At 46.6% G+C, this 25,314-nt stretch overlaps 1 protein-coding gene across 3 annotated transcripts in view; it reads left to right on the top strand.

Moving 5' to 3' along the window:
- LOC119404877 (tyrosine-protein phosphatase Lar) overlaps positions 1 to 25,314 on the top strand; it is a 234,581-nt gene that overhangs the window by 34,153 nt on the left and 175,114 nt on the right. For all 3 annotated transcript variants that reach the window (XM_049419052.1, XM_049419053.1, XM_049419054.1), the window contains exon 2: positions 21,876 to 22,106. In XM_049419052.1, coding sequence (XP_049275009.1) covers positions 22,025 to 22,106 — 82 coding nt within the window. In that variant the 5' untranslated portion in view covers positions 21,876 to 22,024. The remainder of the gene's footprint in view (positions 1 to 21,875; positions 22,107 to 25,314) is intronic.

The raw sequence follows: 25,314 nt of genomic DNA, 5'->3' as shown, positions 1-25,314 counted from the left end.
ACGTAGCATCAACAAAGTGCACATAATACGTACCTTACAGGTGTGTAGCGGGTACCTCGCTTATCCGCAGAAAGACGAACAATGGCGTAGTGGGTGCTGTCCTACTTCGCAAAAATTACGATTTATGGCGTAGTCGATACCTTGCCCGGGAAAGGCCGAACTTCAAGCACAGTTGGCCTCGCGCCAACACAAAGCTGCGCTCATAATTCGCATTAGGCAGTATCGTAATCGTCGCTGAATTTTTTTCTCTTGGGTGTCGCTTTAAAGGCACATTGAAGGCAAATAACGTTTTATGTCAGAGTGAAATGTCATGCTTGAGAACTACCAGAACGTTAACCTTATACACAGCAGTGTTTTAGTAATCGAGAAACCGAATTACATGTATAGAACACGGTTTGTGCTACCACTGGGACATTTTAGAACACAAGCGCGATGATGTAGTAGGGCCTCAGTATAAGATTAATCACAAGTACTCAAACTACTCATGAAAGGAAAGAACATTTCAGGGCAGTGCAAGCCGGAATAAAGTGCAACTTGTGCGTTTCAGTTCGATTCGCTCTTAACAGCACTTCTTCTCAATACCCTTGAGAACGACACATGTTGCGTGTTCACCGGGCTCTTCTCCGCTAAGACCCCTTAGAGTTACTGTATATGCTACCTTAGGTAGCGTATACAGTAACCGCTACAACATATGCTACCTTTAGGTAAAAAAATTCTTAAACAGGGGGTGGGTGCTCGAGCCGACGTTTCGACAAGTGGACTTGACTTCCTCAAGGCTCTTCCAGCCTTGAAGAAGACAAGTCCACTTGTCGAAACGTCGGCTCGAGCACCCACCCCCTTTTTACGAATTTTTTCATCGCAAGCCTCCATCTTCCACTTCCTGCCGTTTTTTTTTTTTTTTTTTGGCTACCTTTAGGTAGCATATACAGTAACTCTAAGGCCCCCAGCTCCGCAGCGCCAGCTGTCGGGTAGTAACGGGCGCGCGCCTGGCGAATGATACGTCAGACCGCCGTTCTCGTAGGCGGGCGGTCTGAATTGCGCGAACGGTATACGCGGACCGCTGAAACGTGATTTGTCTTTCAAACTAAGCATTTCCTTGGCACGAACCAATCATTACGAGGTTTCTGGAACGCTATTTGCACAATCCACGTCAACCTAATGTTTGCCTTTAGTTTAAGAGAGCGAGAGTGGGAGAGAGAAAGGCGTTGAGGGGGTGAGAAGGAAAGGAACGCGAAAGGGTGGCACCGCAATCTCTTTTTAAGGAAAGGAAATCTGCCGCGCTAGAGAGGAAGGGTGGAACGCAGGTCAAAGGAAGAGCCGCTGCTCTTTCATGAATCGAGATTGGGTGTCTCGAGGAAGCATCTAGTTCATTAGTTTGCGAGGGAGGTCAGAGGAGGAAAACGGAGGAGGAGGGGAATCTCTTATCGCTTCGCATCCGCAACAAAGGGGCATTGTTGTTGAAAAGTCTGAGAAGACCCTGGAAGATAAATATTTCGGCTGTTAGGGAGGGTAGAAGCGGGAGCGGTGTGATGTAGGAACAGAATAAAATAAGTACAATAAAAGCGCCGTGTTCTTATCGCTAGCGCCGACGCTTTGTGCGAGAACGCTAAGCCTTTGTGTATTCTTTCGAGTGTAACGTTGAACCTGAGGTTGCGCGATGTAACGCGGGCAGAAGTGCGAAGGAGATTAACCGTGTTTGTACAGTCGACGAGCTGACAATGATACGTTTTCTCTTTCTTTTTTTTTAAACTTCAAACAAGTGTGAATCGCAGTGCCTCAGCAACGGGCATTACCGGAATGAAACAAAAAAAAGTAACAAAGCTATAAGAAGCCAGTGTCACATATACAGCCACGCTTCGTTATACTTTATTGTGCGCGACGCCCTTTCCGTTTTTTTTTTGTTTCTTTCTATTCGTTATGGTGATGTTATATATTATGTTGTTATAATAAGCGAAAAACGTTTGCCCTCGCTTAAGCATGAAATGTCGTTACACACACATACGCACTCACACGCACGCGCGCTCGCGCGCGCACACGCACACACACACACACACACACACACACACACACACACACACACACACACACACACACACACACACACACACACACACACACACACACACACACAGACCTCACACACACGCACACACACACAACAGGCCGACCATATTCGAAAACTATAGTCGGTTACAGCAGGTTTAAAAAATTGCTGAAGAGGAAGCTATTGCATGGCCTTACCGGCAAAAGTGAAGCCAGCGCTTGCCCACCCTTCATATCGAAACATGCTGTTTTCGGATGGTGCCCGCTTTCAAATAAAGTCGTTTCGCTCTATTAATGTAAACGTTAGATTGATTCTAAGATAAAAGATCGTTGTGCCTCGCGATAGTAACGTATCGGGATGAGTAATCATGGCTCGATCTCCAATGAATTTGCCGATACTTTAATGTTTCTTGGGGAAACCAGTAACACTAAGACACACATAGAGCGGTATCTTCCCGAAAAAAAAAAAAAAAGGCCATATTAAACGTGCACGTCGTGGGCCAAAAACGCTTCCCTTTCTTCGCTGGAAGCTAAGGTTTTATCTTGCCTCTACAAAGATGGCGGCCGCAACCACCATCTTCGCGTGTCCACGGCTTCGCTATTGAGGCATAATTTGCACTACAGCAGTTTTTTTTGAGGCCTCCTTGGCCGGTTACAGCCTAAGAATAAATACAAGCCCCGCCCCCAGAACTGCGGCGCGCCTGCCATTCACCTCTGCAAGAGTTGTAGTAGGTGACTTTAGTTCTAGCCGTAAGTACTTTTTCTCTGCTAATGCAGGTACTCCGCACGCAAGGATATAAAAGTTCGCCGTCCCTACTTAAAATAATATATTCCGCTGAGCAATGATGTCGGGAGCTTTGTTGAAATTTGGCAGGATGTTAAAGTTCCCGACCTATAACCAGCGCCACGAACATGTGTCTGTATTTGAAAATCGGTTACATTAGATACGCTTAACGGGCTTCTTTTTATAATATGTATTCTCTAAGTTCTCTAAGATGCGAAGCAGCTTTTGCGCTGGGCTTTGTCCGTAGCATAGAGAAAGAACATTTTTTTCTCTATGTCCATAGTTCCATTGTCGACCGTCCGCTTTCTAAAACCTACCATAGCCATCTGTAACATATTGAGCGAGTGCCCGCGCCAAGGAGGTCTCCTTCGTATTGTTCTTCGACCGCCTTGATGATGATACGTGCAGATCACTTTAGGGGCCCGGGATGCCGTATGCTGTCCTAGCTTGGCGTAACGCAGGCAAAACCACGTGTGCTGGCACGCGCTCGCGCGTTCGGGCCTGTGTAAGGTGCTGGGTAAGACGCTGTGGCCTCTCCCCCTTACCCTCCCTCAGCAATCACGTGATGGCGTCGGGGAACGAGATTCTGCAGACGCACGATGAACCCGCGTGGCGTGCTCCAACAAGAGTTCGGGACGAGTAACAGCAACAGCAACTACAGTTAATTCATGGTGTGCTCCACATGCAAGGACGCGTTAACGCCGGGCAAGGTGCCCGTGATGAACGGGACTTTAAGTCGACCCATGCGCTCCTTCGCATCCCCACATGGTTCCCTTTAGAGGGAGATGGTGAAACTTTTCTTTCTATATTCTCTCTATGTGGGACAGTGACGGCAGTGGCCGGAGCTTACATTTAAGCTTCGGTTTTAACCGACTATAGAGCAATTTTCTTGGTTATTGGTGTATTTGTCGTTCAACGTGTACGCAATATTATGCGCGCTAAACCATGCCATAGAAAGTAGAGCAAATAGTCGACTTGCTTGTTGCGCAGTGTTGGAGTAAACGCCAGTAACGCGCTCAACGATTTAAACTGACATCCGGGCCACGCGGCCCCCGGCGCCGTCGTTACGAGTCACTGGTGACTTGTGGTGACGTCATGACAGTGGCGTAGCCAGAAGTGACGCACCGGACCCGTGCCCCCCACGTACGGAATTTTTTTTCTGCCATGGAATACAGAGCCCAAAATGACACCCGACCACACTTACCTGCCCGGACCCCACATCGGATCAAGGACGTGCCGCCCACTCTCCGAAACAAATTTCTGCCTAAGCCACTGCGTCATGAGTACACGACTGCCAGTGATCGCTATTTATTACGAGTTTCTTAAGCCCCTCTGGACGTTTGTTTGTGGCCTCCATAATTAATAATATAATTGTCGAGGTTTAACGTCCCAAAGCCACGATACGATTATGAGGGACGCCGTTGTGGAGGGCTCCGCAAATTCCGATCACCTGAGGTTCTTTGACGTGAACCTAAATCTATGTGCATGGGTACAAGTGCACGTTGAAGAACCTCAGGTGGTCCAAATTTCCGGAGTCCTCCACTATCGTGGTTTCGGGACGTCAAACCCCCACAATTATTATTATTGAAGATTAAAGGTGATAACCTATCATTTTCTAACGAGAGCTTCTATCAAAAATGTTTGCTTTTCATCGCCATTGCATATAAATGCTACATGAACTAGAACGATGTAGAACTACGGCTGAACTGCACCAACTCTGTGTATTCACTCCCAGGTCTTGCTTCAACTCTCAGAATCTAAATAGAATTGCCTGCGAAAAGTTGTTTAATCCCCATTTTTATTCGTCGTATTTCTTAGCTAAGATTTTTCGATAGCGAGCTCTATACTATAGCATCACTTCGCACACTTCCGCAAGTTGGCAACAGCGACAGATGTCCTATATGTCATACATTTTCGAGAAAAAAAAAAGACCGCAGCAACTAAAACAAACAAACACGATGCGTCGACACGCGGAATGAACTTAACGTACAATTACGGGCTCAACACTGCTAAAACTTGGAAGTCCCAGTTAAGCCTAAGTTCATCCAGCGAGGTCCCACGGTCGTTCATCTTCAGCTCGGAGCTGCGTTAACGACACCAGCTGCGCGCTTTCCGCGGCGCTCGTCAGAGTAATTGAAGTCTGGCGCATGAAGAATAGCTTCAGCGAATGCTCCTGGTTTTTTTTTTTTTTTCTTCCGCGTACATAACCACATCCATTTGCAGACATTAGTCATACGTGCACGCGAAAACCCCGACTGCTGTCTCTCTAACGCCAAGCGCTGCGAAAAGCGAAGAAACGAAAATTTCCGGAACTTCTTCTAAAAGGGCCGTTCTGAACAAAAACGTAAAACGTGGGAAAATAGCCGCTAGAGAGTCGTCGGCTTTCATTCAGGCCGGGAACTGTGGCACGCGTTTCAGCGTTTTCGCCCGCTGCCTGCTAATCGCTCAAGATGCGTACGAATCTCAGCTGGCTAAGACCGAGAAAAACGCATTAAAAAAAGAAAAAAAAAGACGTGCGAGGTGAAATATGGCATGCGTCGACAAACTGGAGGTTTAATGACGCGCCCTTCTTTACGCGTATCTTCCTGCCCCACGTTGAGGTGTTAACACGTTTTTATTTTACTTTGCTGTTGCTAAAGATCAAAAGCTGGCGCGGAAAATGGCTGGAACTCACATCTAGAGCGTAAAGAAGAAGGCGGCTAGAACGATTTAGAACTACGGCTGATATAAGAACCACAGAAAAAAAGAAGGAAGCATGTATGATGGTTGATGGGACGCGAGTTCAAGCTCCAGTTAAAGGAAGGACCGTCTAATATTACTATCTATCTATCTATCTATCTATCTATCTATCTATCTATCTATCTATCTATCTATCTATCTATCTATCTATCTATCTATCTATCTATCTATCTATCTATCTATCTATCTATCTATCTATCTATCTATCTATCTATCTATCTATCTATCTATCTATCTATCTATCTATCTATCTATCTATCTGTCTGTCTGTCTGTCTGTCTGTCTGTCTGTCTGTCTGTCTGTCTGTCTGTCTGTCTGTCTGTCTGTCTGTCTGTCTGTCTGTTAATATTTTATTTCAACTCTTGGTTTGTCCTCACGAAGCGTTGTCTGGTATCTGAACCGAGCGATTCGAGTTCTTGCTTCTGCCGTTACGCAACAGTGCAATAAGTTCACAAGTGTGTAACTGCATCCCCGCTCTCTCTCCATCAAGCACTGAAATCATGTCTTTCGACGAGCGGTTCGGTATCTTATTGGTCCCCGTCTGCCAGCTCCTTTCCACGTAATCTTACCCAAGCATAGCAAAAGTGTCGCTACGGGGGTCAAGTGGGAACAGTTACACCATTTCATACTTGAACTTTGGTATCGACAAAAGACGACCCAGGAACATGCTCCAAGCGCTCTGCTGAAAGGGGCCATGGCAGCCAATTTTCGATCATAATCTGTGTTACGTGGATTTGTCCTTGTGCATTCACAAATACGCTGGCGAAACTTTAGCACATTTGGTCGAGCACTTAATTTATAATCTAATATTTTTATAAACACGCGAGCGGCCCGAGAGTCAGGCAACACTGGTGCACTCACGAGCCGTGACGTAACAAGCACCTAGCTGTGCAAGCGTCTGCATTATGGCGAACGATATTGTTCCGTGGTCAGCTGCACGTGATATTGAGATACTTTAGGTTTCTTCTGCTTGGCACTGAAATTGAACGATTTGCAGCGGCTGAAACTTTGGTCGGCTCCGTTCCGTGCTGGACATGACGTCAGACGCACCATGGCAAAATGGCGGTCCCCGGCGGTGGGCGGGGTTTACAGCCGGTGACCTATAGGGCTTGTTTTGTACTGAAATGTTATTTTGCGGCCCAGTTTTGAAATCTGTATACGCATAATAGACCCTTTGCTTCTAGTTTTCGCTGTAAACCACGAATCTTTGGGCGACCATGTCATGGCCCCATGACACGGTCACTCAACATTATGAATTTCTCGGCGAGAAATTGATGTAGAGGATCCAATATACCTGTACATATATAGAAAATGGACTGTGAAATAGCATTTCAGTGCAAAATGAGCCCTAGAAGTCGCCGGCTACAAACCCCACCCACCGCCGGCGACGTCCAATTCGCCATGGCGTGTGTGACGTCATGAGCTTCATGGAGCGGAGCCGTCGTCTTCTACCAAAGTTTCAGGCCGAAACTTTCAGCCGCTGCAAATCGTCCAGGCTCAATGTGAAGCTGAAGAAAACTGAAATAGCTTGACTTCACGTGCACCTGACAACGGAACATGATCGTTCGGCAGAATGCGGACGCTCGGAAAGCAAGCAGGTTGTTACGTTACGTCACGGCTCGGGAACGCTGCCAGTGTTGCCCGACTCTCAAGCCTCTCGCGTGTGTATCAAAATGTTCGATTAAAAAATAATCGCCGGACCAAATGCGCTAAAAATTCGCCAGCTTGTTTGTGAACGCGCAAGGATTAACCCACATAACACAGATTACGATCGAAAATTTGGTGTCACGGCCCCTCTAAGAGCGTACCCCGCGCGCTCTGCTCAATCTCTCTGGGAACCGAACCCACGACGTCGAGCTACAGTCTAACTTTGTCACCACATGGTAATTAAAACACCGGGCCAGCGAGTCATTCGTTCCGTTCGCTGCACACTTCATGCAGGTGTAGTACCGGAAAGGCATAGCCATCCCCAAATAAATCCTCTTATCTCTCGTGTTCGATGTACGCGTGAACGCTGTGTAGCTCGCCGACGTTGTGTAGTATATCCACTCGCGTAAACACGATCCTCCTCACGGATCATGGTAATGACGATAGCGAGCACGGCTCGACCGCCGGTCCTTTCTTTGTTGATATAATTAAAACGTCATCTCCGGCTAATTAAAATTTTCTTTTTTTTTCTACCGGGGCGATTTGCGCATATCCGGTGATGCGTATATCCTGCCTCATTCGCGTTTTGTCATCCGTTGGTTTTTACTACGGCATTTTGATATTTATTTTTTTAATTCTTTTTGAGCTCCAGGACTGGCCTGATTAGGTTTTCCCGTTGGTGCCGCTATTTTCTTCTCCGTATTGTTTTTTTTTTCCTGCACAAATTTGCGTACATATTCTGTCGATGTATTTTCTTTTACTTTCCCAAAGTACGTACTTCAGGTCATTTCATTGTGTTTCTGTCAGTTTACAGCTTTTTTTCTTTTTTTTTCTTCAAGCTTCAGTGCATAACCTTCGACTACCGGGAAGTGGGCAACACGGACTCGCGAAAATGGGATGTAAACGAGCGGCCTGAATTGAAGCTGGCTTTTTCTGCGTGATACGGTTTTTTTTTGTTACATTTCGTGTTTATTATTTCGTTCTTTTGTGTTTACGTCATTCTTTTTCGTAGAAGTCAGCTTTGCGTTTGATGAAGGGTCGCGATCACATGAGCCGTGGCTTTGTGACACGTAATTTTCAAGATTTACGCCAGAGTTTTAATTCTAGCTTTCTTGCTTCCTGTTGTTATTATTATTATTATTATTATTATTATTATTATTATTATTATTATTATTATTATTATTTTATTATTATTATTATTATTATTATTATTATTATTATTATTATTATTATTATTATTAAACAGCGAAGCTGCTGAGCAAATAGTTCCTTGTATCTCGTATCAGGAAACTATCATCCTCATAAACAAGTATGTGCAACAGAAATTGAGTAAATCCCACTACTCACCACTGATCCACTAAAGAAGAAGGCAACAGTTAGCCCAACAAATGGCTGCGAAGCGATGGCGGCGAGCCGAAGACCCCGAGTACGTACAACGAGAGAACACTAGGGAACGGGAAAGGCAACGGCGACTGCGAGAAGACTCCGAAGCGATAAAAGGCCTACGCCAACGACGACGTGCCGGTAGACATACGAGAGATGCGAACGCTTGGCTTCATCGCGAGTTTCTGTCTCTGGAGTTTGGACATCCGTGTCGTGTCTGTGACTGTCTGCGGTTTAACTCGAACCTTTCTGCGCTGAGAGTCAATGTAGAAACAACCTAGCATTACATAGCTAATGCCTAGCAACTACCTAGAAGCAACCTTGAAATAACCTGCATTACTTAGGTAAGGCCTAGAAATAACCTAGAAGCAACAAGATTAGTCTTCAGCATAGTCCAGATTCGCTGTTTCAAGCGTTGGGCGGCTTAGCACGAGCTTGGCCAATTTCTTCCGGGGATTCTGTTGGCTAAGGCCGCCGCCCTGGCTCTTTGCACCAAGGCTTGCATGGTCCTCAACGGTCGAGTTAGGCAGCACTGCCTTCCGTCTTTGCCAGGTTGTTCGCTCTTTAGTGTATAAGGCACTATTAGCCTGGCGAGGCATTGGTCTGGCAAACCCATACATATGCTATAAATCTGCTTTCCGCCCGCAGAAGTTGCATTCCGCTGAAAAGTATGGTGGCTCGATAGCATGTAGCCTTGCGGGAATATTAAACGACGTATAGTCGGCAGTCTCCGTCAATGGCATCCTTCTGATTTGCCTAATCCCTTTGCCGGGCCCGGATATTTCTTCGCATCACTCCCCGAAGACTCGGAATTGAGACGAGAAAAATCTCGAAATCCATGCGCGGCCAATCAATGTCTCGGGAAGACACCGTCACTCGCAAATCACGTGTTACACTGCGCTTACGTTACCGTGGCATATACCAACGGAGACACGGAAGCTTCACCAAAAACACGTGCCATACCTATGCATTCTGTTGAAGCGGGTTCGTCTACCTGCGTACGAACTTACAACCTAATAATAATTGTTGCCAATTTGTTGGGCTTTTACGTACGTCCCAAAGACACTATATGATTGTAAGGCACGCTCCGAAGATTTCAACCACCTGGGGTTCTTTAACGTGCACCTAAATCTAAGTAAACGCGGCCGCGGCGGTCAGGATTCGATTCCGCGACCTTCTTGTCAGCTGTCGAGTACCGTAAACACTAGACTAGCACGGCGGGTCGAACTTACGACTTAGAATTCACGAACAGGAGTGCATGGACTTCAGAAGCACTGAGCGCAAAAGAAAAAAAAACATGAAGTCGCGCCTCGCTAGAGCTTTCATTCGCAATATTATGCGAATAGCCTTCCGTGGTTTTCCTTTCTTTGTTCCTTTCCTTGCTGTTTCGGGTTTTTGCGTTCTTTGGAGCTGTCTTCCTTACCTCCGGCCTATATACTACGGCGAGTGCACCGGCAAATCATTGATCTTGGAGCGGAAGTCTTTGAGCGGCTTTCAAAGCCCCGGAGCGAAGAAAGGATATTGCGAGCTGAAATCTCCTAGCGCGCCGTTTTCGTGACCCTTCTTATTTCTACCTCCGTCATTCCCGTCCCTTTTTCCCTGGCCGATGGTTGCTGGTTGAGGGCGCGAACACTTGTATATTATTGCGTGCGAATTCTTCCCATGCTTACGGTGGAACTTCTCACTCACTCTTTTTTTTTAGAAGCGAGTAGCTGCGATGACCTCAATAACCTCTTGACACTGTGGGGCTATTATTGCGAAGGCCGGGGATACTACCGATGCAGTGGATGCTCTCGAAGGAATTGTGCGACGTAAGAATAAGGATCAAACGAGGGCGACCCTTACTTCACATTTCTTTTCCGTATCTCTTCTCCAAGCTTGTACGATAACGTTTCCTAAATGAAGGAAGCCATTGAGCGAAACTTCGCAGTTAACGGGCATGTTTAAAGTGAGTAACCCAGAAGAAAACGGACCAGGCTTCTAATGAAACTGATCTGCTCGCTTAACTTCAAATGGAGCACTGGAACAAACCAGAACGCCGGCACAAGCGGCTTCATAAATGGGACCCAGAAATGAAGCCGAAGAAATGGACCCAGTTTCGTATGCCTCACAAGCTGAAGCGAAATATGACATGCATCATTCACCGCATTCGTCTTGGTGTGGCATTCACAAGACGCTATGCCCACTTGATCGGCTGCAGTGACACAGGTTCCGATTGTGGTCATTGTCGGATACCAGAGACACTTCAACATATATTTTGCGCCTGTCCAGCGTACGCACGAGAACGAAAAAAAAAGCGATCTCATCGATTGGGCAGTATCATAGTAGGCCTTTAACCGATGAGGTTGTGTTAGGTCCTTGGCCTGACTTCAGCAGCACAAGTGTGGTCATAGAAGCAGTCGTAGCCTTCTTACAAGCCACTGGACTGGATGCACGTCTTTAGATTTGCCCCAGCGTCACGAACTATATTCTCATCTCCCTACCTTACCATCGTCATTCATCACTCTTTCGCTCCCTTGTCCCCCCTCCCCAGTGTAGAGTAGCAGGCCAGAGCAAACTATAGCTCAGGCCGACCTCTCTGCCTTTCTGTAAATAAATTCTCTCTCTCTCGGCACCTTACAATCAAAAGTTCCAATTCAGTCTTTGGCTGTGAGACCTCGTTCTATTTAGCTTGACCCGCAATATATTGGATTGATTGATTGATTGATTGATTGATTGATTGATTGATTGATTGATTGATTGATTGATTGATTGATTGATTGATTGATTGATTGATTGATTGATTGATTGATTGATTGATTGATTGACGAGTTTGGAGCAAAGTGTTTTAGGAACGTACTGTTTTCATTTATCTGATTACCCGCCACGGTGGTCTATAGTGGTTATGGCACTCGACTGCTGACCCGCAGGTCGCGGGATCGAATCCCGATGGCGGCCGCCGCATTTTCGATGGAGGTGAAAATGCTTGAGGCCCGTGTGCTTAGGTTTAGGTGCACGTTGGGTGCAGAACCCGAGGCGGTCGCAATTTACTGAGTCCTCCACTACGGCGTCTCTCATAATCATGCCGAGGTTTCGGTGCGTTAAACCCCTACAATTATTATTATTATTATTATTATTATTATTATTATTATTATTATTATTATTATTATTATTATTATTATTATTATTATCATCATCATCATTTATCTGGTTACAACACGAAACCACAGAGACATCTTCTATAGAGAATGCTTTGTTAGGATATTCGTTTACTATCTAGAAGAAGAACAAAACTTTATTTTAAAGGAGTACTTACACGATTTTGAAGTGCAGCAAAACGGACGTTTTTGGTTTCCTTGGCATGTAGTGTTAACGCTCTCTCCACACCGCATTCGGGAAACACGTATAAATATTTAAGTTTGATTTTAAAGTTTTCATCTCCCAGCATCTGCAAGGCAGCTTCACCGCATGGAGAGCCCTATGACGTTTCTAGTCAGCTCACAAGAACAAAACTTTATTTTAAAGGAGTACTTACACGATTTTGAAGTGCAGCAAAACGGACGTTTTTGGTTTCCTTGGCATGTAGTGTTAACGCTCTCCCCACACCGCATCCGGGAAACACGTATAAATATTTAAGTTTGATTTTAAAGTTTTCATCTCCCAGCATCTGCAAGGCAGCTTCACCGCATGGAGAGCCCTATGACGTTTCTAGTCAGCTCACTTGGTTTGCGAAATGTGGGTTCTGCATGCAGCCTAAATCACAGAAATCGCTGTCGGAGGCACTGGACGACAGTTCACTCATCATGAACCACGTTCAACTGACAGCAAAGGACAGCAGGTGCATATTTCGTGGGTTGCAGTCTGCCCGTGACGTCACGGGCCGACTTGACACGTCACTATGAAGCCGCCCTCTCGAAACCGAAACCGAAACTGCTGGTTGAAAGAAGCGATATTAAAAATATATGCAATGCATCCCCAGGCACCACGACACTCTTTTTAGGGTTCTCGATACCCGTGCTTTCATTTAGAGCAACAACCCGAAAAATTTTAAAATTCATGTCAGTACTCCTTTAAGGGAAGGGGAAGAAAAATGAAAATTCAGGAGCATGTTGGGTGGGGCTCCAAGTCCAAGGCCCCACTGGCTTCCGCCGCTCGCTTAACGTGACTCAGAAACGCTGATTGCACTTCTCGGTCTGATCTGGCAAGTTGTGCCTCCCACTGTTCCAAACTGTTTAGAAAGTTGTTGCCTAAAAAATAATTTTAAATTGTCTGGCTTTCGGCCACAAGCCCATGAGATGTGCTATAAAGTTGGCAAACCACCGCACGACGCACGAGCGTCATGGTACAACGTAGGATATATTTTGCTTAGCCGCCATAAATTTGAAAATACTCCCGTCTGTGCCTTGCGGAGGTCCGTAGCGTCTTCCATCAGCTATATGACGTCACGCACGTGACAAGAATCTTGTAACCTTATCGTTTTTCGACTCTTTCGTCTATCTACTTATTCTTGGTTTCGTCAATAAAAATTCCAGCTGCCAGTCAGCGTCCGTCCGTGTGTCAATTTCCTTCGTCCTGTCTTTGCGCTGTTTGTCAAGCTTTAAGTTATGTACCAACTAGCCCGCCTTTTGCCGCTTCCCCTTCGAGGGATTTATCGGGGGCGCTATATTTTTGTCGTGTGCTCCGCTGGTGAGCGAGAATGTCTTTTTATGTAAACACTTGCGTAGTAAACGGTCACTGTGGTCGTTTACAATGCAAGTTTCCTTTGAATATGAGGGGTTGGGGCCGCTTGATCGACACCATTGTTGCTCTGTTCACGATACACATGAAAGGGCAAATGAGTGTGGCTGCACGCGTGAACTACGGATTCTGCAGTGCCTTGAAAGTCGCTCTCGTCGCGAATAAGCGAGTGAGGAGCGGGGAAGTGTACCGGTGATAATTTAGAACACGCTCAAGAATGCCGCAGACGTTGATGGCCTTACCGATATCCATAGGCGTATCTGCCGGGGGGGGGGGGGGGGGGGGGCAAGGGGGGCTGAGCCCCCCCCCCCCCCCACTTTCGACAGTGGTCGTTGTCGGCGGCAGACATGGAAACTAACAAATCAGGCAAAGTTTTACTTGAGCAATAACGTAATTATGTAATAAAACTTGTCCTACGATTCAGCTGTGACGACTGTCCTCCGTCATGCACTGTAGGCTCTCTCCGGTGCGCGCTGCCTATTTTACGCTTTTGCGTCTTGCGCTCGAGCATTCCAGAGGACGCTATCGCTCAGCTGGGGTCTGTAATGATTTTATTTTGTTCTGCCTGGCCTGAAATTTACGCAATCGGTGACTGAAATACGGGCGGGAACCAGTAAACGTTTTATAGCCCGATCAAATGTTCTCTTTTTCCAGGAACTTTAGTTTCTTTCTTTGAAAACGATTACCATCGCCACTGCTCCATATCCAAGCTGCTATGAGTGGATGTGTGCAGAAGTGTGGAGTATTTTAGTTGTTCCTAGCCAGAAGAGCTAAAAGGTTTCCCACTTTGGCCTTCGATTAACCTGCTTCACCTTGCTTATCATATGGTAGCCTGCAGCGGTTGCGGCGGCTTGTAACAAGGCAGTGGAGTCGAGCACATTGAGAAGTCCAGCTTTCAAGTTTGACCTGTAGCTTGATCTACCTCACCAGGAAGATGAACAACTTCCACGGTTTTCTGGGCTAAGAAGGCTGTCTACCTGCAAAGGATTGTGTCTGTTCCTAATAATGTTTATTTCTCTCTCACATATGAATCGATCTCGCCCGCTGCTATAAGTAGCCGCTGCCAATGTGATTGGCGGGCAGCTTTCCTGAATTACGTTCAGGAAGAGACACTGTCGGGCTATCGCGAAAAAAATTATTGTTCAGCACAGTAATGCGCTGCTTACTGTGCAGGCTTCATTTTAACGCCGCGAGTTTACGCATACCTGTGACGTCGCCTAACAAAGAGGCGATTTTACGGCACACCGAAAAATGTTTGACGAATAGCAAAGAACCAATGACCGCCGTATTGAAAATACACAATATGCGCCGTATTGAAAATAGTTTATTATTATTTTTTCCTTACGCACTCATGCGTACGTGATAACCACTCGGTGGATCACTTGCGCGTCATTTGTTGCGTCGTGATACGAGCAGGCGCTGTGAACATGACCCAGAAAATAAGTGAGAATTTGAGGTACTAGATTCATAGCAGGTTCTTTGTGTAGGTAGCCAACTGAGCCAAAGATTGGTTAACCTCCCTGCCTTTCCTCTTCGTTACTCTCTCTCTTCTTCTCTCTTTATACTCATCTTATTTACAACGCCAAACTGAGACTGTGAAGTTTGCAGAAGGAATGCTCAGATGAAGAACAGGTTAAATGTGGCCGCACCTTCGAACCTTCACGGTAATATTTTCAAAATGCTCTTAAACACCGCTGTATTGTCGCGGTATAGGACGACCCAGCCTGCACAATCTGTTTGTGCAGATTCTTCCTTGGTTTAGAACAAACAGTTGTGAAAAGTTATATATATATATATATATATATATATATATATATATATATATATATATATACGGCGGAGAGAGTGAGTGATGCCAGCCCCCCCACTCTCGAACGAGTTGATACGCCACTGCCGATATCACCCATAAGCCCGACACGGCTCCGCGAATTGGACGGCCCTCTTTCCGCCTTCACATTCTCGCAGTTTTGGATAGCATATATACAAGATTCTCCCTTCTGGTTATACTGCCTGCTTTTCACCTCTCCTCTGTAGTAGTCGATTTGCTATTGGTAAACACACTACATCGATCAATCAATAAAAAAAAAACATCGTATTAAAAATTCGAGGGCAGGGTTTGTCGAGATTCGAGAACTCTTACTGAGCCGCAAAGGTCACGGTACGAAAAAAAAAAGTGCTGTTTAAAGTGACGACCTCGCACTCAGATATGCTAGAGCTCGGGATTACAGCGAGAAATTTTTCGAGAATGGAACTTTGGCAGCTTGGTTTTTCGCTCGTAGTAAATCAACCTATTCGCGTGACATAAATGCAATACAAACACTCTGAAATGTAAATAAAAGTTCAATGTTTCCTTACAATAATGCAGCGACGACTTTCACGCGTTCCGTATTGCGGCAAAATGTCAGTGGAACGACGGCAGCCGATTTTAACGGCGTTTGTCGAAAAGATGCGTGCGTGGGCTTTTATGCATTCGGCTGCCGTCGGAATCAGGTCAGCTCAACTCGAACCGGTTGCCTCATGCTACCGGCAACATGTTACAGCTACCGAGAGAGAGAGAGAGAGAGAGAGAGAGGAGACAAAGTTGTTATCGTCGTACTGCGGATTAATGAGGAACTGGCCTTAATATAGGCAACTTCTGTCAGCGCCGTTGCTAGCATCGCATGCAGTGCTGCAACAAGGCTTAGTTAGACGTTACGCAACATGCGGCGTTGCGGGCTTGCGAAAATTACGGTCACCGGGTATGTGCCTCCACGGCGAAGAGTTTACGGCAGGAACCTTCTGCTGTGTTGCGTACTCTAGAGCCGGGGATGCTCAGTTACAGGCTGTTTAAGTTACACGATTGCGGGTCACTAAAACTGCGAAGTAAGTTGTTGGCTGGGTTGTAAACATAACCGTGAACAGGAGTGAGGTAAGATTAACGAATAGAGAGATGACTAGAAGAAAAGTTCCGAGTTGCGAGAGAAGACGAGCCCTCGTCCTCCCTATTTGTACATTACTCACGTATTGAAACGCGACATCAAAACTTCTAATGTAACATACTTGCATGCGCAATCGCTCGAGATAACCGCGTCATGTCGCTACGAAACTCGCCGCTACAGGTAAGGTTGCCTCTTATGTAAGTGTTCGAGTCGAAATTACGCCCATATGACACGAACTGAAGACGCTGTAAACGAAAGTATCGAGCAAAACTTACGCCTAAATTGTCGCGTTTACGTACCACCACGGCGACGCCGACGCCGACGACATAGTTTCGCTTGGAGTGTCCCTATAATTGCTATCGCAATAATAGAGAGTTTTAGTGCTGGGTTCCCGCGGGCTTGGGGGCGCGCGGGCCTTGTGCTCTTTTGTATTCTCGGTGTATGTGGCTGGCAGTGCAAAGGAACGCAAGAGCGTGCGTACGTAGGTGGCTTGGGGTCCCCAGTGCTAAAACTCTCTAATATGCCTATCTCCCCGTAAAATCTGTCTGCCGCAAGAAAGCGTAGACCCAACTTGTAGGTCGTAGTTTTAGAACTAACACGGGTTTTCGTTTTAATAAAAGCGTGCACAGATGCGCAAACAGCTGGCAGCAAGTCACGTGATGCAACATTTTACACCAACAAGAATATTTAATTGGCCCATTGAATGTTGCTTCCAAACAAAAAATAAAGTCACGGACTCCCGTATGCACCGAAGGCGACGGTCATATTTTTCTTCCCAGTTGACTGTATTCATCCGATCCCCGTCCACCGTTCCCCTTAAAGCTTTCAACATCCGACGTGGTTTTGCTCTACCTCCGGCATCGGAGGCATTGACAAGTGTTTCGCACCTCACGTGGTTTTGCAGTGCCTCCGGGATCGCTCCCCCCCCCTTTGACCAAGCGTCAAAGTCATGTAATGACGTCATCATCCGTCGTCATAGTGGCATCATGATGGGATTCACAAATTCTGGCGACCTGTGACGTCATGATGGCGTCATAGGGTCACGTAACCGCATGACGATTTTTTGTTTTTTTCATCACTCGCATAGACGCCCCCGACGGTGGCTTTTCCGGTTTGATGAGGCATCTCCAGCTTTCTCCTTAATAAAAACATATATGCATGTTCGCACAGGAGGTGTGGCATAATGCGTAAGCACTTGTATGTCCGCACAAAACTAGGGTTACTGGTACTAATGAGCAATCATCCTGCAAGCCATTCCTCCCCCCCCCCCTTCACGCACGCACGTTCCATCAAGCAACAATAAAACTACGTAAAATACATTCGCGTGCATAAATAGTTATCCGCAGTACGCGCAGCTTGCGTGCGAGTTCGCGTACTTTTTTTTCTGCAACCGCTCATCAGGATAACATTGAACTTTCTTTTTTCATTGCCCATAAAGACCCTAGCAACGAGAGTTTTGTAACTTTAACCGTGTTGTCTCTACGTTCAACCTTTTTTTTTTTTTGTAAGAGACAAAAAGAAAGCTCAGAATATGACAGGAGCCAAATGTTCACGTGCATTCGCAGGGTCTGACGCAACGCGCTCTTCGTTGCAGAAGGTTTCTGTTAAGAAGAAAAATGCTGAGAAATAATTCCGGTTATGTAGCTTCTGCTCTCAAAGTAGGCACGAAAAAAGACCCGGTCGACAAATATCACAAAAAAAAAGAAACGAAAGAAATAAAGATAAAAAAATGACGTGTAAGTTTTACTCAAAACCGACTTTGCTCCCCTCTGTTCCTGTCTTTTCTTTCTTCTTTTTTTTATTTGCGCTGACTGCGAACAAAGGTTCAGATGCGAAATGGCGGGTTGGGGCATTATCTAGACCCAGTTATTCGTGTTTTATTTTCACTTTTTTTTACGTGATATGCTTTGCTCTAGTACGGTAATGCCTACTCGTGTTTCCCTCTAACATCTGCGTTGCGTAAGTCTGTTGCGTTTCCTTCTTTTTGTTCGACTAATGGGGCAGTGGCGCGATGGTAAACTCGCCTCGATGCGTGCACCCACGTTTTTCGTCATTCGCGCTTAAGCCTAAGCGTATGCATGGAAACAGGCAAACCTCCGAGGAAGCAGCGAGCGTAATGCGCTGCGCGTTAACTGTTGTTGTTTGCATCTCGCTTTGTTTGCATTACATCTGTATCTCGCTTTAGTTGCGCATCATCTTCAGGCAGTCAGGATTAAATGGGAACCTAAACCTCGGAATTGAAGATGAGAAAGGTCTGGAGCTCGGTGTGTTGCATGTCTATACAGGCTACTCCGCATGCAGCAATCAAGAATGACTAACGGAAAGTTCCTTCAGATTAATATAATAATGTAATGTGTTGTCCTTTTTCTTAATTTCGCGCACCTCACAATCGTTTACTCGAATGCACCAACTAGCCCCAGATGATATTCTTATTAACTATAATAACCCGCCACGGTCTGCCGACCCGAAGGTTGTGGGATCGAATCCCAGCCGCGGTGGCCGCATTTCGATGGAGGCGAAATGCTAGGGGCCCGTGTGGTTAGATTTAGGTGCACGTTAAAGAACACCAGGTGGTCGAAATTTCCAGAGCCCTCCACTACGGCGTCCCTCATAATCATGTCGTGATTTTTGGACGTTAAACAACAACAATTATTGAAAAAGGGGATATTGGTGCCATAGAGGACACCGGGAAAAACGATGATAATGAAAGCAACAAAACCGGCACCATTACCAGTGAACTTCGTACTCGAGCACGGAAAGGAAATGGGAACCACGTGAAACGATTTCCCAGGGGGGATAGAACTGCACCCCCCCTCCCCCCTCACCTTTCTCTGCTGCTCGCCCAATTGGGCTTCGTGAACCGCACGTGCCCGGCTCGGACCCGTGGGTGTGGTCCCATCTTCGCCGGCGAAACGACGCGCTTTGTGTAGAGGTCGTTCGCTGCACCGGCTGTCGGACAAGCCCGCGCGCGGACTGACCACACGACTTGTGCGTGCCGTCCCACCAGTTGCGTACAGCACCAACGAAGCCCAGGAAAATTTTCGCGTTCCTTTTCGTTATATCGTGTATACGCACGTGGCTGCTGAGAGTTACTACGTGGTTTTCTGCTGCTCACCGTAGAATGACGTCACACTTTCGTACGTGTGACGTCATTTGTGCGAAATGCGGCCGCACCGACAGTGACACCACGTCAAATTTAGTGACGTTACGTCATCGACTACAGCCTTTGACAAAGATAGGTCCACATATGGACGGTTTTATGTAAGGCGTACGGGCGCCGCCACCTTGACCCGTTAAACGAATGTTTTCCCACATTTGTATGTCGGGACGTGAAGTTAACTATAATCGGACGCAAGTCCGCGCTATTTCCTCCTCAAAGACGGATGCACACAAGCCTGCACCAATGGGCGCGCACTTCAGACTGACGTCATAAGCCGGGCGGCCGGTGACCCCACCTTCGAAGAACATTACTGTGTGCATGAGCGGGACTATTTGTTTAGTCGCGGAGGCGATCGGCTGCCGCCCTTCGGTTGTCTGGGCGGGGCTTCTCCGGACTTCTTGAGTTGTATCCGACTATAGTTCATGAAACCTGGAATGGCACCAACCCAACCGTTTTCATGCCTATGCGCCTACCGTAGCAGTGTACGTTTAGTTGTGAAAGATATAAAACTACATATCTGCAGCCCAATATGGCAGAATCGCAACTCATCCGCGGCGTAGTCTATACGAAGGTCGGCAAGCCTGCCTGAGGCATCTTATTCCTGCTCAGACAGTCTCTGTATTGCGTAGTGTTTCATTCCGTTGGCCCCGGTCTATACTCTACAGGTATATTACGACTGTAAAGATGGCATGAATGTACTTCAAATTAAGCATTTTTCGCGCGCCCCTGTGCGTCACACTATTGCGAAGGACTACTTGTTTCCGTCATCAGCCCAAGCTCCGGCCGCAAAAAAACGCGCAACCCCTTCAGTTGGACGGTATCCGGGTGACGTTCAGTTTATATCTCTTGCGTGCTTGCATGCTTGCATAGACGTGCTTGCATAAGTACACAGGAAGAGGTCCCAGAGCGCACAGCTCAAAGGGGCCGCCTGTAAAAAAAGAGGAAAAAAAGAAAAAGAAATAAAACACGTTACACGAACATGCGCAGCAAGGCTGCAGTATTGTAGTAGTTAGTCACTAGAGGGAATATTCCGCAAAGTAAATTTGGTGCAAACGAAAGAAGAGCAGCAAAGGATAACAGGGCGGAGCCCATCCCGTTGTTTCTCCCTGTTTGGCTTCCTCCCTTCCTTCCTTTTTACTTTACGGAATCTGTGTTGCCACTGAAACGCCTAAACGTTATGCTTCAGAAACCCCGGCTCAGTTCTCATACAGAATGCTTCGAGATAAAAAAAAAATAAACCCTTGACTGAAAAAACAAGCACCTATATCAAAACGAATATTCTTGGAGTCTCCCGTTTTTTTTCCTCTTTCCGTGCCGAGCGCTTACTAAGTCGCTGGTTCGGATCGGCTTCCCCACTGCATTACTTCGTCGCGAGAGAATCGTGTTTGCAAATCAGATCCGACCCCGAACCCCGAGCTTCGCTTGCTCTTTCTGTTCTCCTTTTTTCTGTTTTTGTTTTGTTTGTTTGTTTGCTGTCGCCATAGTTTGCCACACGCAAATGCGGGAAAGAAGCATGCCGAGTAACTGCAACGCCGGCATCATTCGTTTGCCGCCGGTAAACCCTCTGGAAAAAGGAAAAAGATAGCGCTGCGTGTTGCTCACTCCAGAGAAGACGGGATGCAAAGTGAGGTTTTTTTTTAAGTATAGAAGAGGTTTAGGGGCGCGGAAATGGTGTTACGTAAAAGACGGCAAGTCATTATCCCACCACTCCCTATTAGTCTTTTTTTTTCTTTTATTGCCTTTTTCATCGACCGGGGGTCTCGCGCGGCACACTGTGTATTTCAGTCTCCCAACCGGATACTGCTTCTTGTCGCCATTTTGTTTTTTTTTTCTTCTTCTTCTTTCTACATCGTCATGCTTTATACTTGTCGCACTCTCTTCTTCACTTGCATTATCAACTCCGACGGTGAGCGGGGCTTGATCTATCTATCTATCTATCTATCTATCTATCTATCTATCTATCTATCTATCTATCTATCTATCTATCTATCTATCTATCTATCTATCTATCTATCTATCTATCTATCTATCTATCTATCTATCTATCTATCTATCTATCTATCTGTCTGTCTGTCTGTCTGTCTGTCTGTCTGTCTGTCTGTCTGTCTGTCTGCTGGCAAACATGAGTGAGGGAAAAGTGAAGCATACACTGCAAAACGCTGTTGGTGTGATTTTAATAACAGTATAATCGAGCCCGAACTTCTCTAAAAGCGCTTCTGTGTGTGGTTGTGGGGGGGGGGGGGGGGGGGGGCGGGGGGGTTAAATTACAGAGCCTATTGAATAACTATTGTGCGCGGATAGACTTTCTTCTTTTCTCCTAATTTTTTTCTGCCTTTTTCCCATGCCCCAGCGCAGACTAGCATACGGTGTTGTTAACCTGGTTAACCTGTGCCCCCGTTCTTCCTTTCTTTCTCTGTCAGACCGGTCGATCGATCCATCTATTGATTGATTGTCTAACATCCGTTCTTTTCTATGTCCTTTGCAGCTGCAGAAGGCGCTTGCTGACACCGTCTCCATCGCCGAGGGCGGATATTCTGCTGCACGTTTCCGACGCTGCGGCGAGCCGGCATCGTGGCGACATTTGACAAGATGTGTTCTTGATTCGCGGTGTGTTTTGTTTTGTGGCCGATCACGATGTGTGTTCTTCTCTGGATGTGCGTCGTCATCGCGACGTCTCCCGTGATGAAGGTCTCCTGTCAGCTCAGCGAAAACGAAGGTGAGTTGGCGATGGCTCAGCTTTTCTACTATGAAAAGGATAATTAACAACTACCCGTTTGTGGCACAAAGCATCCAAGGAAATCGATAGGTACTTGACAGAAAGAAAAGCTTAGTCGAAGGAAAATTCGTCCTGGTCCGGGATTCGAAGCCGGGACCAACGCCTTTCCGGGCTGGTCGCTCTACCAATTGAGCTAACCGGGGTGTTAGCATTTGACAGTGCGAAGGCGATTTCATCAACAACTCGAAGCGCATCGACACAGAATACTGCAAATAGAGTTCTGCAGAATCCCGCAAGGTGGCGGAAGGCTTGGGAAAGAGTTGGGAAAGAGTTGGGAAAGGGATAATTGACAACCACCCGTTTGAGGCACGAAGCCGCAAGGAAATCCACACGGAAATCAACAAGAAGCTTTGTTTTCTCAGAAATTCGTATGGATTTCCTTGTGACTTCGTGCCACATACGGGTGGTTGTCAATTACGCCTTTCATAACCTTTCCGACACCTTGCGGGATTCCGCAGAACTCATTTGATTTTGTACTCTCATCAGTGTTATTCAATTAACGCAGACGTACTTTGCGGGGGGGGGGACATTATTGCGATATCAGTTATAGGGAGATTACACGCGAAAATATGTCGTCGGCGTTGACGTCGCCGTGCTGGTCCGTAAAATGACCGCATGCTATGAGATTCTATTGCACTACGCGTGTACGTTTTACGGGCGAGAGCGTATAGAATAGTCTACGGCCCCTCGCGATCCGTGAACGAGCAGGGAAAGGTGACTGGAGCGACAAGTTGATCCGTAAAATTTTGCACAGCGCGTAAAACACGTTCACAATTATATCGAGAGCGAACCACGGGAAATCTTTACTTGCCTACCGTGTACTTGGAAAGGGCAATTAAGTGTGAAGGAATGAAAGAAGAGAACCTACGCAGTGACAAATATGGTTTGCTGGGATAGGTATAGATTATTTTACGTAAGACACCATGGCGCCGCCATATTGGGCTGTTTAAGGAATGTCATATTTTTGCGTTTGGCGGAGTGAATTAATAATTAAGGTCGCATGCGCTCGAAAACGGTTGGGTTTGTGCATGTGACGTTTCACGACCTCGTTAATTCACATCGCGACATCCAACAATAGGAAACATTCCTTTAACATTCCAGGGTGGCGGTACTCATGTTTCTAACGTAAGATCGTTTATGTATTACGAAGGTATACTTTCTTGCTTTCATTGATACGCTTTCCATCTTTTCCTGTATTCTTGCTGTCTTCCTCTCTTCCACATTGTTCTGTCTTGTAATTACCGAACCATTCCCGTTTTCATTCCTTCATCCCGCATCTTCTTTTCTTTCCCTCTCTTTTCCTTCTTTCTGGTGTTCTTGTCTTCTCTCTCCCTCTTCCTTCTTTCATTAATCTCTTTCTCTCTCCCTCTCTCTCTCTCGGTCCCAATACAAATTGCATTTTCCTCTCCCCCTCCTCCTTCTCGCATCGCTGTCCCGTCGCCTCCGTGCAGTTGCCGCCCCTGTGGCGCGGAGATTAGCGGAACGACGACAGACGCAGAACGAAAGCCACCGCGCCTGTCCGCCATTGTCTAGTCCCATTAATCTCCGAGCAGCAGCAGCAGCAGTAACAAGGCCCTCGTTCGTAGGGATGCAATGTGCAGTCGCATTCTGCGGTGCTGACCTCGCTCTGTGCGTTGTGCCTCCTATATATGCTTAGTGCGTGGCACAGCTGATGTCTGTGTGCGTACGTCACTGCTCGTGCGCTATTGCGCGTTACTGCCCGTGCATATTAGCCTGATTTTGCGTTAGCGTTTGTTTTTGTTACGTTCAAAGGGCGTGCGTATAGTTATTAGCATTTCTTACATCGTTGGTGTTCATATGTGTTACCGTTAGTTATTGTGTGTGTGTGTGTGTTTGTGTGTGTGTGTGTGTGTGTGTGTGTGTGTGTGTGTGTGTGTGTGTGTGTGTGTGTGTGTGTGTGTGTGTGTGTGTGTGTGTGTGTGAGTGAGTGAGTGAGTGAGTGAGTGAGTGAGTGAGTGAGTGAGTGAGTGTTTACAACCACGAAAGCCAGCCGCGAGACGCGAGGACTTGCCGAACGTCTCCCGTAGATTCCACAGCGTTGCACCTGATGTGTGAAACGGAGTATAGTTGGGCACATGTAGGCATGAATGGTACTTTTAAATGCGTAAGCATTTCTATGCCGACCCAAAGAGGAAGCTGTGTGCGCGTCCGTTCGTCCATCTGTCTGTCCACCCGTTCCATTGTCGCATAAGAGGAATCGCTGTAAAAAAAAAAATATATATATATATATATATATATATATATATATATATATATATATATATATATATATATATATAGTAACTTTATAGATTGCAGGGTTTTAAAAAGAAGAAGAAAGATGCAGCGGAGTTCTTCGCTAACTTGTATTATTTGTCCCGTGTTTGCGCTCTGTGACATTTCACGCTTTCGGTCTCAGTACTCCGAGGGAACATCGAGTTATTCTTCCTTTTTTTTTTTTGTTAATTTTAGTCCGCTAGAAAAGCCACGAATATAGAGGCGTGACTTCATTTCCGCGACCACAACTTCGTTTTGGGCTTTTGGCGGCTGTGCAAACAGACCCGCTTATTCGAAGCAAGCGCGGGCGTGTTTGTTTCTGTGCCCCCCTTCCCCCCTCCCCTCTTCTTCCTTTATTTCCGAAGCCAACCGACCCAGCACGGCCGTTCGTAATTACGCAGGTGGGAGGGTCACCCTCGCACGCGAGGTCAGGTTGTACGTTTCGCTGTTTTTGCTTCGCGTCTACACCGACGCGACCGCACGCTGGCGACGTCGTCGTCGTCGAAAGTGCGCCGTCGTGTGCCCCGTGACCGGAGGGCGGCTGCGGTATTGTTTTGCCGGCCAACCAACTCGGGTGGGGTGAACCAACCACCAACGGTCCGTGTTCTCCCGAACTGTGTAGAGACCTGCTCGGCCCTTTTGTCTTCCTTGATTTTTTATATCCCTACGGGACCCCGTCGCGGCACTTGCGCTGATTTCCTGTGACAGGGACTGGGCGTGCGTTGGGTCCGTTGCTCATCAGTCCTCCTAACGCTGGAGACTGCCTCCAGCTCAGACATGTGTGTGTGTGTGTGTGTGTGTGTGTGTGTGTGTGTGTGTGTGTGTGTGTGTGTGTGTGTGTGTGTGTGTGTGTGTGTGTGTGTGTGTGTGT

The sequence above is a fragment of the Rhipicephalus sanguineus genome, chromosome 9 (genome assembly GCF_013339695.2).
Source record: "Rhipicephalus sanguineus isolate Rsan-2018 chromosome 9, BIME_Rsan_1.4, whole genome shotgun sequence".
Lineage (NCBI taxonomy): Eukaryota > Metazoa > Arthropoda > Arachnida > Ixodida > Ixodidae > Rhipicephalus > Rhipicephalus sanguineus.
The sequence above is the reverse complement of the archived record's forward strand: the minus strand, read 5'-3'. Positions and strand labels throughout refer to the sequence as shown.